Below are 12,895 nucleotides of genomic sequence, written 5' to 3'. Positions count from 1 at the left end.
TAAAAAAAGATTTATTTACTTTTATTACAAAGTCAGATATACAGAGAGGAGGAGAGACAGAGAGGAAGATCTTTCATCCGATGATTCACTCCCCAAGTGACTGCAATGGCCAGCCGATCCGAAGCCGGGAACCAGGAACTTCTTCCAGGTCTCCCACGCTGGTGCAGGGTCCCAAGGCTTTGGGCTGTCCTCCACTGCTTTCCCAGGCCACAAGCAGAGAGCTGGATGGGAAGTGGAGCTGCCGGGATTAGAACCGGCACCCATATGGGATCCCGGGGCATTCAAGGAGAGAACTTTAGCTGCTAGGCCACGCCGCCGGGCCCAGGTGGCTGTTTTTGTTCAGAGGGCTCTGGGTTCTCCAGTCCTCTTTTCTTGACATCCTGGGCTCATTCGCATCTCCTCTATCCCATTGGTCCCTGTTCTTATCCTACAGGTGGACAGGGTCATCCTCTTTGGCCAGAAGATGGATGAGAGAAGGTTAAATGTAACCAAGCAGCTCTTCTGGCAGCACGTGAATCCCAAGTGCCTGTTTGTTGGTGTCCTCCTAAAAAAGACGCACTACCTGTAAGGGTGCCTGCACTCCCTGCCTGAGGTCTAAAGTTAACAGTCCCTGCTTCCCCTTAACCCCTGCAGAGGTTGGGATGCGCTCATTAGCTTCGTACTCCTGTCTCTGCCTTCTCATCGCTGCCGCACTGTAGGGGCTACAAGTTTCTCTGGTCTTCAGCCTAAATCTAGATCTGTTTGTACCAGCCCTTACCTAGCACGTAACCCTATGTAAAGTACAGAGGGCAGGTTCATCTTAAGGTGTGAGGGGAGCCTAGATCAATGACTGCGTCTTCCTTTGCCAGGTCACCAGTTTCGCATCCCAATGACGTGACACTCTCAGGCTGTACAGACGGGATCCTGAAGTGAGTACAAGGTGGACCCTGAAGGGGTTGGGGACTTTGTTAGGACACCTTTAGAAAATTCTCTAATGTCTTACTTCGTTTATTTGTTTTTTAAAGCAAGGTAGAAGTTTATTCCTCTTTTACAGCTGTTTAGGCCTGCTAGTAATATAGGGACCCAGGCACTTGCTATTTTTTAAAAATACACAGTTTTATTTTTAATTGTTCTATAATAATTATGCATATTTATGGGGTACAATGTGCCATTTCAATATGTATACACAGTGTGTAATGATCAGCCGGAGTTCTTGCTTATCTCTCATTTCATATATTGATTATTTCTTATGTTGAGAAGATTAAAAATCCTCTCTGCTGGCTGTTTTGAAATGTGCCATTAATTATTGTCAACCACAGTTAGCCTACTGTGATCTAGAATGTTTCAGGTTATTCCTCAGATCCATCTGTACCTTGTATCCCCTGGCTGTCTTTCTGCGTGCTTGCCTTTCCACACCTTTGCTGTGTTCCACGAGCCACTCTTCTACTCTCTGCTTCTGTGAGATCAACTTTGTAGCTTCCAAATATAAGTGAGAACATGAAATATTTGTCTCACTATGCCTGGCTAATTACTTTAAAAATTCTTTTTTTTTTTTTTAAAGATTTATTCATTTTATTACAGCCAGATATATACAGAGGAGAGACAGAGAGGAAGATCTTCCATCCGATGTTTCACTCCCCAAGTGAGCCGCAACGGGCCGATGCGCGCCGATCCGAAGCCGGGAACCTGGAACCTCTTCCGGGTTTCCCACGCGGGTGCAGTGTCCCAATGCATTGGGCCATCCTCGACTGCTTTCCCAGGCCCCAAGCAGGGAGCTGGATGGGAAGTGGAGCTGCCGGGATTAGAACCGGCGCCCATATGGGATCCCGGGGCTTTCAAGGAGAGGACTTTAGCCGCTAGGCCACGCCGCCGGGCCCTACTTTAAAAATTCTTAAAGGTCTATTTATTTCTTTGAAAGGCAGAACAATCGAAGGAGAGGCAGAGAGAAAGAGATCTTCTTGTAATTCACTTCCCAATGGCTGCAAGCGCCAGGGCTGGGGCATCTGCTGCTGTCTTTTCTGGGGTATCCACAATGTGCTGGATTGGAAGCAGAGCAACTGGGACTTCAACCAGTGCTCTGATAAAGGATGCCCTGTTGCAAGTGGCTTAATCTGTTGCACCACAACACTACCCTGTGGCTTATTTGCTTTAACGTAATGTTTCTGGTTCTATCCATGTTACTGCAAATGACGTAATTCCATTCCTTTTTATGGCCGAATAATATTCTGTTGTGCATATTATAGAACACATCTTCTTAATCCACTGCCCTAGGTTGAATCTCTCTTGGCTTCTGTGACTAGTGCTGTATTAGACATGGGGCACACACGCCTCTTGGACATACTGATTTCATTGCTTTGAATATATGCTCACAGTAAGATAGCTGGATCATGTGGCTGTTCTATTTCTAGATTTTTTGAGGAACTTCTGTATTCTTTTCCATACTGAATATGCTAGTTTACATACCCATCAACAATGTATAATAGCTTATGGTTTTTCACATTCTAATACTTAAAAAAAAATTTATTGGCGGGCCCAGCATGATAGCCTAACTGCTAAAGTCCTCACTTTGCATGTGCCAGGATCCCATATGGGTGCCGATTCTAATCCTGGCAGCCCTGCTTCCCATCCAGCTCCCTGCTTGTGGCCTGGGAAGGCAGTTGAGGACGGCCCAAAGCCTTGGGACTCTGCACCCATGTGAACAACTCGAGACTCCAGTCTCCTGGCTTCAGATTGGCTCACCTCTGACTGTTGTGGTCACTTGGGGAGTGAATCAACAGATGGAAGATCTTCCTCTCTGTCCTTCCTTCTCTCTGTATATCTACTTTCCAATACAAATAAAATAAATCTTAAGAAATTTTTTTATTGGAAGACACAGCAGGGTGGGCTCCAGCTGAGTTTTCTTCTCCCCCATTCCCTTGGTTCTACAGTCTCTACTTTTGTCATATGTAGTCGTCTTCTTAAGGGGATCCTGTTTACTGGGCGACCCACACTAACCATTTCCCTTGTCCCTCTTGGAAGACATTCCTGATTCTGAATTCTACTTTTATTTATTTTGTTACTGTTAATGTCAGGTTCATCGCAGAACGCGGAGCCTCCCGCCTTCTGGAACATGTGGGCCAAATGGATAAAATATTCAAGATTCCACCACCCCCAGGAAAGAAGGGAGTCACATCTCTCCGGCCCGTGGAAGAGAATGTTCCAAGCCCCCTAGCTCCTATTTCCCAACCTGGGTCCGTCTGTGTTTCTATGTCTTAGTGAATTGGGAAGGGTTGTGATAAGATCAGAAACTGAAATTCTGGCTGTTGAGCTACTGTTTGTTCTAGTCGCCAAGGTATACTTCTCCTAGCGGCACGTTTCTTTAGCACGGGGAACTGTCAGGCTGTGAATTTGAAGGTTAGATATAATACTGTGAGGCCAGCAGGCACCATGGCCATATACCTGGGGCTTAGGTGCAGGACTTGGAAGTACAGGCTCTGACTTTTTCATCCTAGCTTTGCCAAAGAGTACCTTGAATGTTGGGCTAATTGTCTGATTTCTTAAAGCGATAGTTTCCTGGCCAATGAAAAGGAGATCATAATAATATTTACCTCACTGTGTCACGTGAGCAAATTTTAAGTGCATAATAATGGCAAGGCAAAAAGGGAGGGCTATGGGAGGAACATCAAGAAATTGTAGGGTTCTGCATTTGAGACCAGAGTGGACTGTTCTCTGGAGTGTTGCTGGGCCCCCCTTGCCGCTCCCTAGCCCCCTGGTTCACGTTCAGTTCTGAAGGTGATCGCATCACTCTTGGTGGATTAGGTGGTGGGGCCAATCACTAGACTGAGTCTCGCCATCTCCCTGCCAACCCTCAGGTGGCGCAATATCCGGCTTTTCATTTCATCCACTTTCCGGGACATGCACGGGGAGCGGGACTTGCTGCTGAGGTCTGTGCTGCCAGCCCTGCAGGCCCGAGCTGCACCCCACCGCATCAGTCTACACGGAATTGACCTGCGCTGGGGCATCACGGAGGAGGAAACCCGCAGGAACAGGTAGGGATGTAGGGGTGGGCTGCAGGAATGAGGGGCTGGAGCGCCAGAGCTGAGGTGGGCCGAAGCTAGGGCTGCAAGAATCAATGAGAGCAAGGCATGGAGTTGCTTGTCAGGTGCTAATGAGGGCCGCCTGCGTTGACTTTGCTCAATGTACCCCAGGCCCCTACTCGCATTCCCTCATCCTCGCACCACTGATTCTTTCCTGTCTTCATAACCATGCCTGCAGGCAGCTGGAGGTTTGCCTCGGGGAGGTGGCGAGTTCCCAGCTGTTTGTGGGGATCCTGGGCTCCCGCTATGGCTACGTTCCCCTGGACTACAACCTACCTGATCACCCTCACTTCCACTGGGTGAGCAACATGAAGTTGGGGAGAAAGTCAAGGTCAGACAGGAGTTGGGGGAGTTTGTCAGGAACCCATGGGCCTGTGCACAGGCAGGCCCTGGTTGCTTGGAGTGAGACATGGGCAGGAAATTGTGCGAGTGGCTAAGTCCTAGAGGGGGGGAATGCATTTGACAAGGCTCTCTGGATTTGACCAAAGGATGTGAGAAGGAGGAGGAGAGGTAGGAGAGGTAGCTGGGTGTTCTGTCCGTCAAAGGTGGGATCCGATCTCTGGTCTGGCATTTGCAGGTTATCTGGCTTTGTGAGAAGCAGCTGAATCTAATCTCTCCTTAGTCTCCCCATATATTAAAAAGAAACAGCCACACCCACATTGCATGTTCATGTCAGAATTAAAAGCCTTTTCAAGAGATGCTCCATCCATGATGGGCATTCCATAAATGTTAGCGATCAGCTACGTCTGGGAGGGATGTGATGGAGGCTGGGGGTGAGGGGCATGAAAGTGACCTAAACTTGTCCTCTTTGCTCTCTCCCTGTAGGCCAAGCAGTACCCTGCAGGACGCTCTGTGACGGAGATGGAGGTGATGCAGTTCCTGAATCGGGACCCAGGTCTGCAGCCTGCTGCCCAGGCTCTCATCTACTTCCGGGATTCAAGCTTCCTCGGGTACGTTCTGTTGCTTCCGGGGCCAGCATTGCCCTCCCCAGAGGGCAAAGGCTGTCTTAGTCATCTCCAAAATTCAAAGAGGAGGGAGCCAGAAGAGAGAAGCAGGCCCCAGAGAGAACTCTGTTACAGCCCCCAGTCAGCCTCAGAGCTGACGTTTGGGGAACACCATATGAGGTAGTCAGGGAATCACTTGTGATGTTTGGTGGCGGCAGCTGGCTCTGAGGGTAACCTCACGCTTGGTCTAACCTTGGTGGTCAGCTCTATGCCAGATGCCTGGAAATCGGACTTTGTTTCTGAGTCTGAGGAGGCTGCGCGTCGGGTCTCAGAACTGAAGGGCTACCTGAGCAGACAGAAAGGAATTACCTGTCGCAGGTGAGCTGGGGAATGCCCCTGAACAGAGAGCTGCGGCAAGGGAGCCAGGCCTGCCCTGACCTGGGTGCAACTTGTTTTGCCCACAGATACACCTGTGGGTGGGGGGGTGTGGCTGCTGGCCGGCCCTACGTTGCAGGGCTAGAGGAGTTTGGGCAGTTGGTTCTGCAAGACGTGTGGGACATGATCCAGAAGCTTTACCTCAAGGTCAGAGGGAGTGATGGGAACTGGTGGAGTGGAGGGAGGGAGGGTGATCGGGGTGAGCCCTGGTGGGGAAGGAGGAATCCATCCTGTGGGGGTCACGTGCGTGATGCCTGGTGACTGAGGGGCCTGGAATGACAGGTCATCACCGCCCTCTGTGTCCTCAGCCTGGGACTCAGCCAGAGCAGCCGGCCTCCGACTCTGACGATGATGCGGTCCAGGCCACCTTTCAGCAGCTGCAGAAGCCCCTGAGTTCTGCCCGCCCACGCCTTCTTCAGGACATGGTGCAGCAGCTGATGCTGCGCCGGGAGAGGCTGAGCCTGGTGACCGGGCCGTCAGGACAGGGCAAGACTGCCTTTCTGGTACAGCCTTTCAGGGCCCTGGCTGGGTGGGCTAAGGAGGCGGGGCACAGGGAGCATGCGCACTTCCAAGGTGTCTGTCTTCTGTTCCCGTCCCTTGTAGGCATCCCTCGTGTCAGCACTGCAGGCTCCTGATGGCGCCAAGGTGGCGCCCGTAGTCTTCTATCACTTTGCAGGGGCTCGTCCTGACCAAGGTCTTGCCCTCACCCTACTCAGACGCCTCTGTACCCATCTGCACAGCCAATTGCATGAGCCAAGTGTCCTGCCCAGCACGTACCGGTGTGTAGCTCCCTTCTAGCCCTGCCTCGCTGAGGCCTCATGGCATCACCCCCACATCTCCTCACACACTGACCCTGAATTCCCCTCCACCGACAGAGGCCTAGTGTGGGAGCTGCAGCAGACGCTGCTGCCCAAGTCAGCCGAGTCCCTGAAACCTGGCCAGACCCTGGTCCTGATCGTTGATGGGGCTGACAGGTTGGTGGACCAGAAAGGGCAGCTGATCTCAGACTGGATCCCGAAGACCCTTCCTCGGGTGAGTGTGAGCAGGTGGAAGAGGCAGGTTGGGAGAGAAAGGGAGAGGGGACTTTCTGATGTTCTCTTCTTTCTATCCCCCACTCCCATGCTTCTTTCCTCAAATGAGACAGTGGGTGCATCTGGTGCTGAGTGTGTCAAGCGATGGGAGCCTCGGGGAGACTCTTGAGCAAAGCCAGGGTGCCCATGTGGTGGCCCTGCGGGCGCTGGAGCCATCTGCCCGGGCCCAGCTGGTGAGAGAGGAGCTGGCTTTATACGGGAAGCGGCTGGAGGAGTCTCCATTTAATAACCAGGTTGGCTGTGGGTCAGGATTCCTCTGTGTGTGTGTTTGTGTGAGAGAGAAAGAGATAGATAGAGAGAGAGAGAGAGAGAGAGAGAGAGAGATGGGGTGTGGGTGGGATGAGGGATCTGAGAGCTGAGTTCTTGGAGCACCGAGGCTGTCAGGTGTTCTAGCAGGCTGGCTGCTTCCTGCCTTCTCAGGGCTCTGTGCTGGGGAAGCTGTTAGTAGTATGACTGTTAGTAGGATTGCCTTGTTCACCTGGTGACTGGTATCTTCAGGGCTTTTTGGGGAGAAGGGGGATGTTGCTCTCTGGCTATGGGTGGGGTCAGGCTGTGAGCCACAGGGGCTGGTTGGGAAGTGGGGAAGGATGGTTGTGTCCTATGGTGATGTCTGTGCACCTGTCCCCTGCCAGGGACTCTCAGTGAAGGCACTGCCTTGTGGCGGACTGGGGGTACAAGTGGCAGTTGGCTGGCTATGGTCAGCCTCCTTGGTCCCCCCCGCCCCCCGAATCCTCTGGGTCTCGGCAGATGCAGCTGCTGCTGGTGAAGCGGGGCTCAGGCCTGCCACTGTACTTGCGCTTGGTCACCGATTACCTGCGGCTCTTCACGCTCTATGAGCAGGTTGGTTGCTGCGCGTCGCCTGAGTCCTGCTCTTACTTCTCTGCCGCTGGACTTCTTTGTTGCCTTCCTTCAGCATGACTGCTCCTCCCATGCCATCTTGGGATCACTCACTCCCTCTTTTTGGCATACTCCTGTCCCCTCTTCTTGCCCACCTCCTTCTCTGTGTTTTTTTTTCATCCCTGCCCACTGTTTTTCTACTGCCCTTTCGCAACAACTGAAACTACTCCTCGCCATTGGCTCCCCAACTGACAGCTGGACTTCCTCACCCTCCAGGTGTCCGAGAGACTCCGCACCCTGCCCGCCACTGTCCCCTTGCTGCTGCAGCACATCCTGAGTACCCTGGAGCAAGAGCATGGGCCCCATGTCCTTTCCCAGGCCTTGGCCACCCTTGAGGTCACCCGGAGCGGTCAGTGGTTGGAGTGGGTTGAGAAGCTGGGGGTTTCCATGGTCAAGTGTCCTTGGTTAACATAGGGTCTCAGCAAGCCAGGCAGGGAGGGTCAGGAGTCATCGGGGTGGTGGGGCATGTTGTGGTTTGGACAGGGAGTTTGAGCCTCAGAGGGCTTGGCTTTCAGGTCTGACTGTGGACCAGCTGCATGGAGTGCTGAGTGCTTGGAGGACTCTGCCCAAAGGGACCAAGAGCTGGGAAGAGGCACTGGCTGCTGGGAACAGCAGAGAGCCCTATCCCATGGGACCCTTTGCCTACCTTGTCCAGAGTCTACGCAGGTACAGGTGTCCCTCCACCCAGCTGAGCTCCCACCCGCCTCACTCTGCCTGCAGTCTGTGATCCAGGGTCTCATGGGGCCTCTCTCCCTGCATTCCTGTGAGGACAGTTTACTAGGAGAGGGCCCTCTGGAGCGCCCTGGGGCCCGCCTCTGCCTCTCTGATGGGCCTCTGAGGACAGCAGCCAGGCGTCGCTATGGGAAGAAGCCAGGACTGGAGGACACGGCACACATCTTCATTGCTAGTGAGTGCCATCCAGGCCAGCCTGGGCATGGGGTGTGGAGACCATGCCTGGAGTGCTTCCTGGCCCGCCATCCTTTGATGCGGCCTTCATGATCTCAATGCCCTAGTCCTTCCCAATGTCTCTCCTTCCAGCCCAGCTCTGGAAGACATGTGATCCTGATGGCTTGGGCACCTTCCGAAATTGCCCTCCAGAGGCTCTGGAGGACCTGCCTTACCACCTGGTTTGTGTCAAACGTCATGGACACTTCTGTCCAGGCAGCTGCTTTGCCTGCTGAGCCCCTGCCCATCTTTTACCTCCATGCCCCATCACAGCTGCCGTTACTCCTTCCCACCCCTCCTCCACTGTCTCCTTTCAGTTTTCCTGCTCTGCTTGCTGAGGTGTTCGTCCCAGCTCCTGGCTATGCAGGCAGGGTTTGGGAACCCAGAATCTCCCTGCTCACCAGCCTCTTCAGCTTGCTAATGAACCCAATCTGACTTTCCTAGCTCCAGAGTGGGAACCGGGGCCTTCTTGCCAAGTTCCTCACCAGTGTCCACGTGGTGGCTGCACACCTGGAACTGGGTCTGATCTCTCGCCTCCTGGAGGCCCACGCCCTTTATGGTGAGCTGACAAACTGGGGAGTTTCTTCTCTGGTCCATCGGCCTCCTGGGAGTGTTCTGGGGTTCTAGCTGCTGCCGGGGGCGTTGCGGTGGAAGAATAGCCATATTTCTGTTGCAGGTTGAAGATACCAAGAGGGTGAGCAGGTGATTCTTAGGAAACATTTTGCTTTGATCCCCTAGATCAGAGCTTCTTAAACTTTATTTCATAGGCATGAAGTTTAATGTGGGACATTTGTCAAATTACACATCCTTGGGCCCCAAGATTCTGGTTCTCTAGGTTCTGGTTCTTTTTGTTTTTATAGCAAGCCTTCCTGCTGTGAGGCCAGGCAGCCATGTTTTGAGGTTTATTAATTTGCACTGTATGATTGTACTTGGTGCTGGGGTTCACAGGGTCCAGGCTCGCCTCCTAGGGACATACTGCTTGTCTTTGTAGCTTCTTCAGACCCTGACGAGGAACAGCCGCTCCCTGAGGCTGATGTTGCTGTTTTTCGCACCTTCTTGAGGCAGCAGGCGCCAATCCTCAGCCAGTACCCCGTCCTGCTGGCCCAGCAGGCGGCCAACCAGCCTCAGGACTCGCCTCTCTGCTGCCAGGCCCCCCTGCTGTCCCAGCGATGGCACCTCCAGCACAAGCTACAGTGGCTTAATAAGCCCCAGTCCATGAGCGATCAACAAAGGTAGGAGGACCCTTGACCCCAAACAGAGCACGCTATTGTATTTGCTTTTCCTTTTTTTAAAATCTGGTCCTCCAGTATGGCTGGTGTTGTAGGCAGCAGCTTAGCTCATTGAACCACTGTGTGCCAGAGAATAAAGGACAGACCAGAATCACTGGGGAGAAAGGGATCCAAGTGCAGAAATGCGGAGATGGATACCTGTTTGCTTTCCCCCTCCCCAAAGCCTCCTCTCTTCCTGCTCCTTCTCCAGCTTCAGCGTGTCTCTGCCAGTCTCCTCCTCCCCCACAGCTGTGGCCATCTCCCCCAGTGGGCAGAGAGCAGCTGTGGGCACTGCCAATGGGACGGTTTACCTACTGGACCTGAGAGCCTGGCAGGTATGACCCTCGAGGTGGTGTGGAAGTTCCCTGTAGAAAACCCGCAGAGAGTTCCCTGAAGGTCTGAATAGGCCAGGCCTGCTGATGGGTGCGACATCCCCATGCCAGTCAGGTCAGATCAAAGTGCTTGGTCAGAGAAACAGCCCTGCCTAGCCCCACCCTGCTCCCTACCCCTTGGCGGCTCCTCTCCTCTCTGCCACTTGGATGTCCTGGGCACTCCAGCCTCTGGGCTTGACTCTGGGTAGGACTCCCCTGCCAACCACCTGCTGCTGAGCCCTCTAATGCAACATATTGAAATTCCCATTTCACATCTCCTCCTGGGCCAGAATGAGGTCCTCCTTCTAGCTCTTTTTTTGTGCTGGTGGCCCCATTCTTCGAGGCACCACGGTGGGAATCTGGGCTGCACTCAACATGCCCTAACCCAGCCATCAGTGTGCCACCATGCTACTCTTTGTGGTGCTTTTCTAGTCACTCTTTACTGAATTTTTAAAAAAGACTTATTTATTTTGCAGAGTTAGAAAGAGAGAGAGAGGGAGGGGGAGAGAGATCTTCCATCTGCTGATTTACTTCCCTGGTGACTACAATGGCCAGAACTGAGGCAGGACCAAGGCCAGAAGCCAAGCTTTATTCAGGTACCCACATGGATGGCAGGGCCCAAGTACTTGCACCGTCTCCTGCTGCTTTCCTAGTCCGTTGGTAGGGAGCTGGACTGAAGGTAGACCAGCTGGGACATGAACCAGCACCCGTGTGAGATTCTGTTATTGTAGGCAGCAACTTATCTGCTGTACCACAGTGCCAGCCTGCATTCTTTTTTTTTTAAAGAGATACTTTATTTTTATTGGAAAGTCAGATATACAGGGAGGAGGAGAGACAGAGAGAAAGATCTTCCACACGTCCCAAGCGGCCGCAATGGCTGAAGCTGAGCCAATCTGAAGCCTGGGGCTTCTTCCAGGTCTCCCACACAGGTGCAGGGTCCCAAGGCTTTGGGCCATCCTCCACTGCTTTCCCAGGCCACAAGCAGGGAGCTGGATGGGAAGTGGAACCATAGTGACATGAACCCGTAACCATATGGGATTCTGAAGCACACAAGGCAAAGACTTTAGCCACACTGGGCCCCTAGCCTGCATTCATTATGTGTTGTTATATTTATTACCCCCAAAGATGAGGGTTCTTTAAATGTTTATGAGGAAAAATGGAAGTAAAAGGCAAGTTTAGGAGTAGACATTTGGTGCAGTGAGTGAAGACTCTGGTGGGGATGCCTGCCTCTCATGTGGGACTGCTGGTTCAAGTCTCACTTCCTCCTCTTCCAGTCCAGTTCCCCACTGGTGTGTACCCTGGAAGGCAGCAGATGATGGCCCATCACTGGCATGGAGTTCTGGAGTTCTGCTTTCAGCCTGGCCCAGTCCTGACTGTTGTGGGCATCTGGGGAGTAAACCAGCAGATGAAGGAGCTCTCTGTGTCTCTCCACTTCTCAATTAAATGAGAATAACTTCTTAAAAGATGCGGTTGTTGTGATATGAATCTTTTTTTTTTTATAATCTATTTTATTGTGCTGTTGTTGACAATCTTTATATAGTTAATTACAGTTAAAGAAAAAGAAAAAAAAAAGGTTCAGGGGGATAGGGAATCTTTTTAAATCTATGCATGTGATGCATCTTTAAAATGGTCACAGAAACGCTTATTACAAACAACCTAGAGATGAATTTCAATTTTTTTGCAATAAAATAAATTTTATTCAAAGTATATATTAAAAAAATTTTGTTTTATTCTTAACTTGGCTTTGAGCTTGGGCTGGGGGATGCAGAGAGCCAACAGCTCGAGGGCCTCTTGCCTTGGCCTTCTTTTTAGTGGGGGCCTGCAATGGTGGCATCCCACAGTCCCGGGAGTGGCTTGAACGAACTTGTGCACTTGCCATCACAGGAGGAGAAGTCTGTGGTGAGTGGCTGTGACGGCGTCTCCTGCTGTTTGTTCCTCTCAGACAACACGCTCTTTCTCACTGCCTTTGATGGGCTACTGGAGCTCTGGGACCTGCAGCATGGTTGCAGGTAAAGGGCCCTGCCCCTCATGTCATCTGCAAGCCTGGAGGGAAAGACACTGAGGGGGACCCTATGGCTAGGGGGCGCCCCAAGGACCTTTGTCTTCTTGAGGTAGAGTGCTCCAGACCAAAGCCCACGCGTACCAAATCACTGGCTGCTGCCTGAGCCCGGACCGCCGGTTGCTGGCCACAGCCTGCCTGGGAGGATGCCTGAAGGTGAAGGCTTGCAGTGTTGTGGTAGTGGATGCTGGGAGACTTCTCTCAGTGCATCAGGGGCTTGCTGACTGCTTGCCCTGGGGAGGGAGGCCTTCCCTGCTGGGGAGCAGCAGCACCAAGGTGGCCCTGAAGCTCTCCGACTGAGAAGTGCAGTGCTCTGAATCCTCTGCTCTCTCCGCAGCTCTGGGACACAGTCCGTGGGCAGCTGGCCCAGCAGCACACTTGTCCCAAGTCCCTGAACTGCATTGCCTTCCATCCAGAGGGTCAGATGATAGCTGTGGGCAGCTGGGCTGGAAGCTGCAGCTTCTTCCAGGTGGATGGGCTCAAAGTCATCAAGGTGAGCAGCTAAGGGAGGAAGCACGGGAGGACAGAGTGAAAGAGGGGGAATGATGGCCACCAGTGTCGCTTGGGCTTGTGCAGAGCACCTGCCCTGACATTTCTGCTTCTACCTCTCTGTGCAGGAACTGGGGGCCCCAGGAGCCTCTGTTCGTACCTTGGCCTTCAACGCACCTGGGAAGGTTGTGGCTGTAGGCCGGCTGGACAAGACAGTGGAGTTATGGGCCTGGCAGGAGGGGGCTCGGCTAGCTGCCTTCCCGGCTCACTATGGCCCTGTATCTGCTGTGCTTTTCCTGCATGCGGGGCACCAGTTGCTGACGGCTGGAGAGGATGGCAAG

The 12,895-nt window shown here is 52.7% G+C and overlaps 1 protein-coding gene across 2 annotated transcripts in view; it reads left to right on the top strand.

Annotated features, from left to right (window-relative positions):
- The window catches only part of TEP1 (telomerase associated protein 1), a 40,088-nt gene that overhangs the window by 18,863 nt on the left and 8,330 nt on the right, over positions 1-12,895 (top strand). For both annotated transcript variants that reach the window (XM_058666134.1, XM_004584885.3), the window contains exons 16-39: positions 434-564; positions 849-908; positions 3,051-3,209; positions 3,831-4,007; positions 4,234-4,354; positions 4,881-5,005; positions 5,264-5,377; positions 5,464-5,581; positions 5,743-5,937; positions 6,038-6,213; positions 6,310-6,466; positions 6,579-6,758; positions 7,273-7,365; positions 7,639-7,771; positions 7,938-8,088; positions 8,196-8,329; positions 8,461-8,549; positions 8,812-8,926; positions 9,359-9,599; positions 9,847-9,970; positions 11,891-12,015; positions 12,122-12,221; positions 12,403-12,558; positions 12,683-12,895. In XM_058666134.1, coding sequence (XP_058522117.1) covers positions 434-564; positions 849-908; positions 3,051-3,209; positions 3,831-4,007; positions 4,234-4,354; positions 4,881-5,005; positions 5,264-5,377; positions 5,464-5,581; positions 5,743-5,937; positions 6,038-6,213; positions 6,310-6,466; positions 6,579-6,758; positions 7,273-7,365; positions 7,639-7,771; positions 7,938-8,088; positions 8,196-8,329; positions 8,461-8,549; positions 8,812-8,926; positions 9,359-9,599; positions 9,847-9,970; positions 11,891-12,015; positions 12,122-12,221; positions 12,403-12,558; positions 12,683-12,895 — 3,387 coding nt within the window. The remainder of the gene's footprint in view (positions 1-433; positions 565-848; positions 909-3,050; positions 3,210-3,830; positions 4,008-4,233; positions 4,355-4,880; positions 5,006-5,263; positions 5,378-5,463; positions 5,582-5,742; positions 5,938-6,037; positions 6,214-6,309; positions 6,467-6,578; positions 6,759-7,272; positions 7,366-7,638; positions 7,772-7,937; positions 8,089-8,195; positions 8,330-8,460; positions 8,550-8,811; positions 8,927-9,358; positions 9,600-9,846; positions 9,971-11,890; positions 12,016-12,121; positions 12,222-12,402; positions 12,559-12,682) is intronic.

Source organism: Ochotona princeps, chromosome 6, assembly GCF_030435755.1.
Source record: "Ochotona princeps isolate mOchPri1 chromosome 6, mOchPri1.hap1, whole genome shotgun sequence".
Classification (NCBI taxonomy): domain Eukaryota; kingdom Metazoa; phylum Chordata; class Mammalia; order Lagomorpha; family Ochotonidae; genus Ochotona; species Ochotona princeps.
The sequence above is the reverse complement of the archived record's forward strand: the minus strand, read 5'-3'. Positions and strand labels throughout refer to the sequence as shown.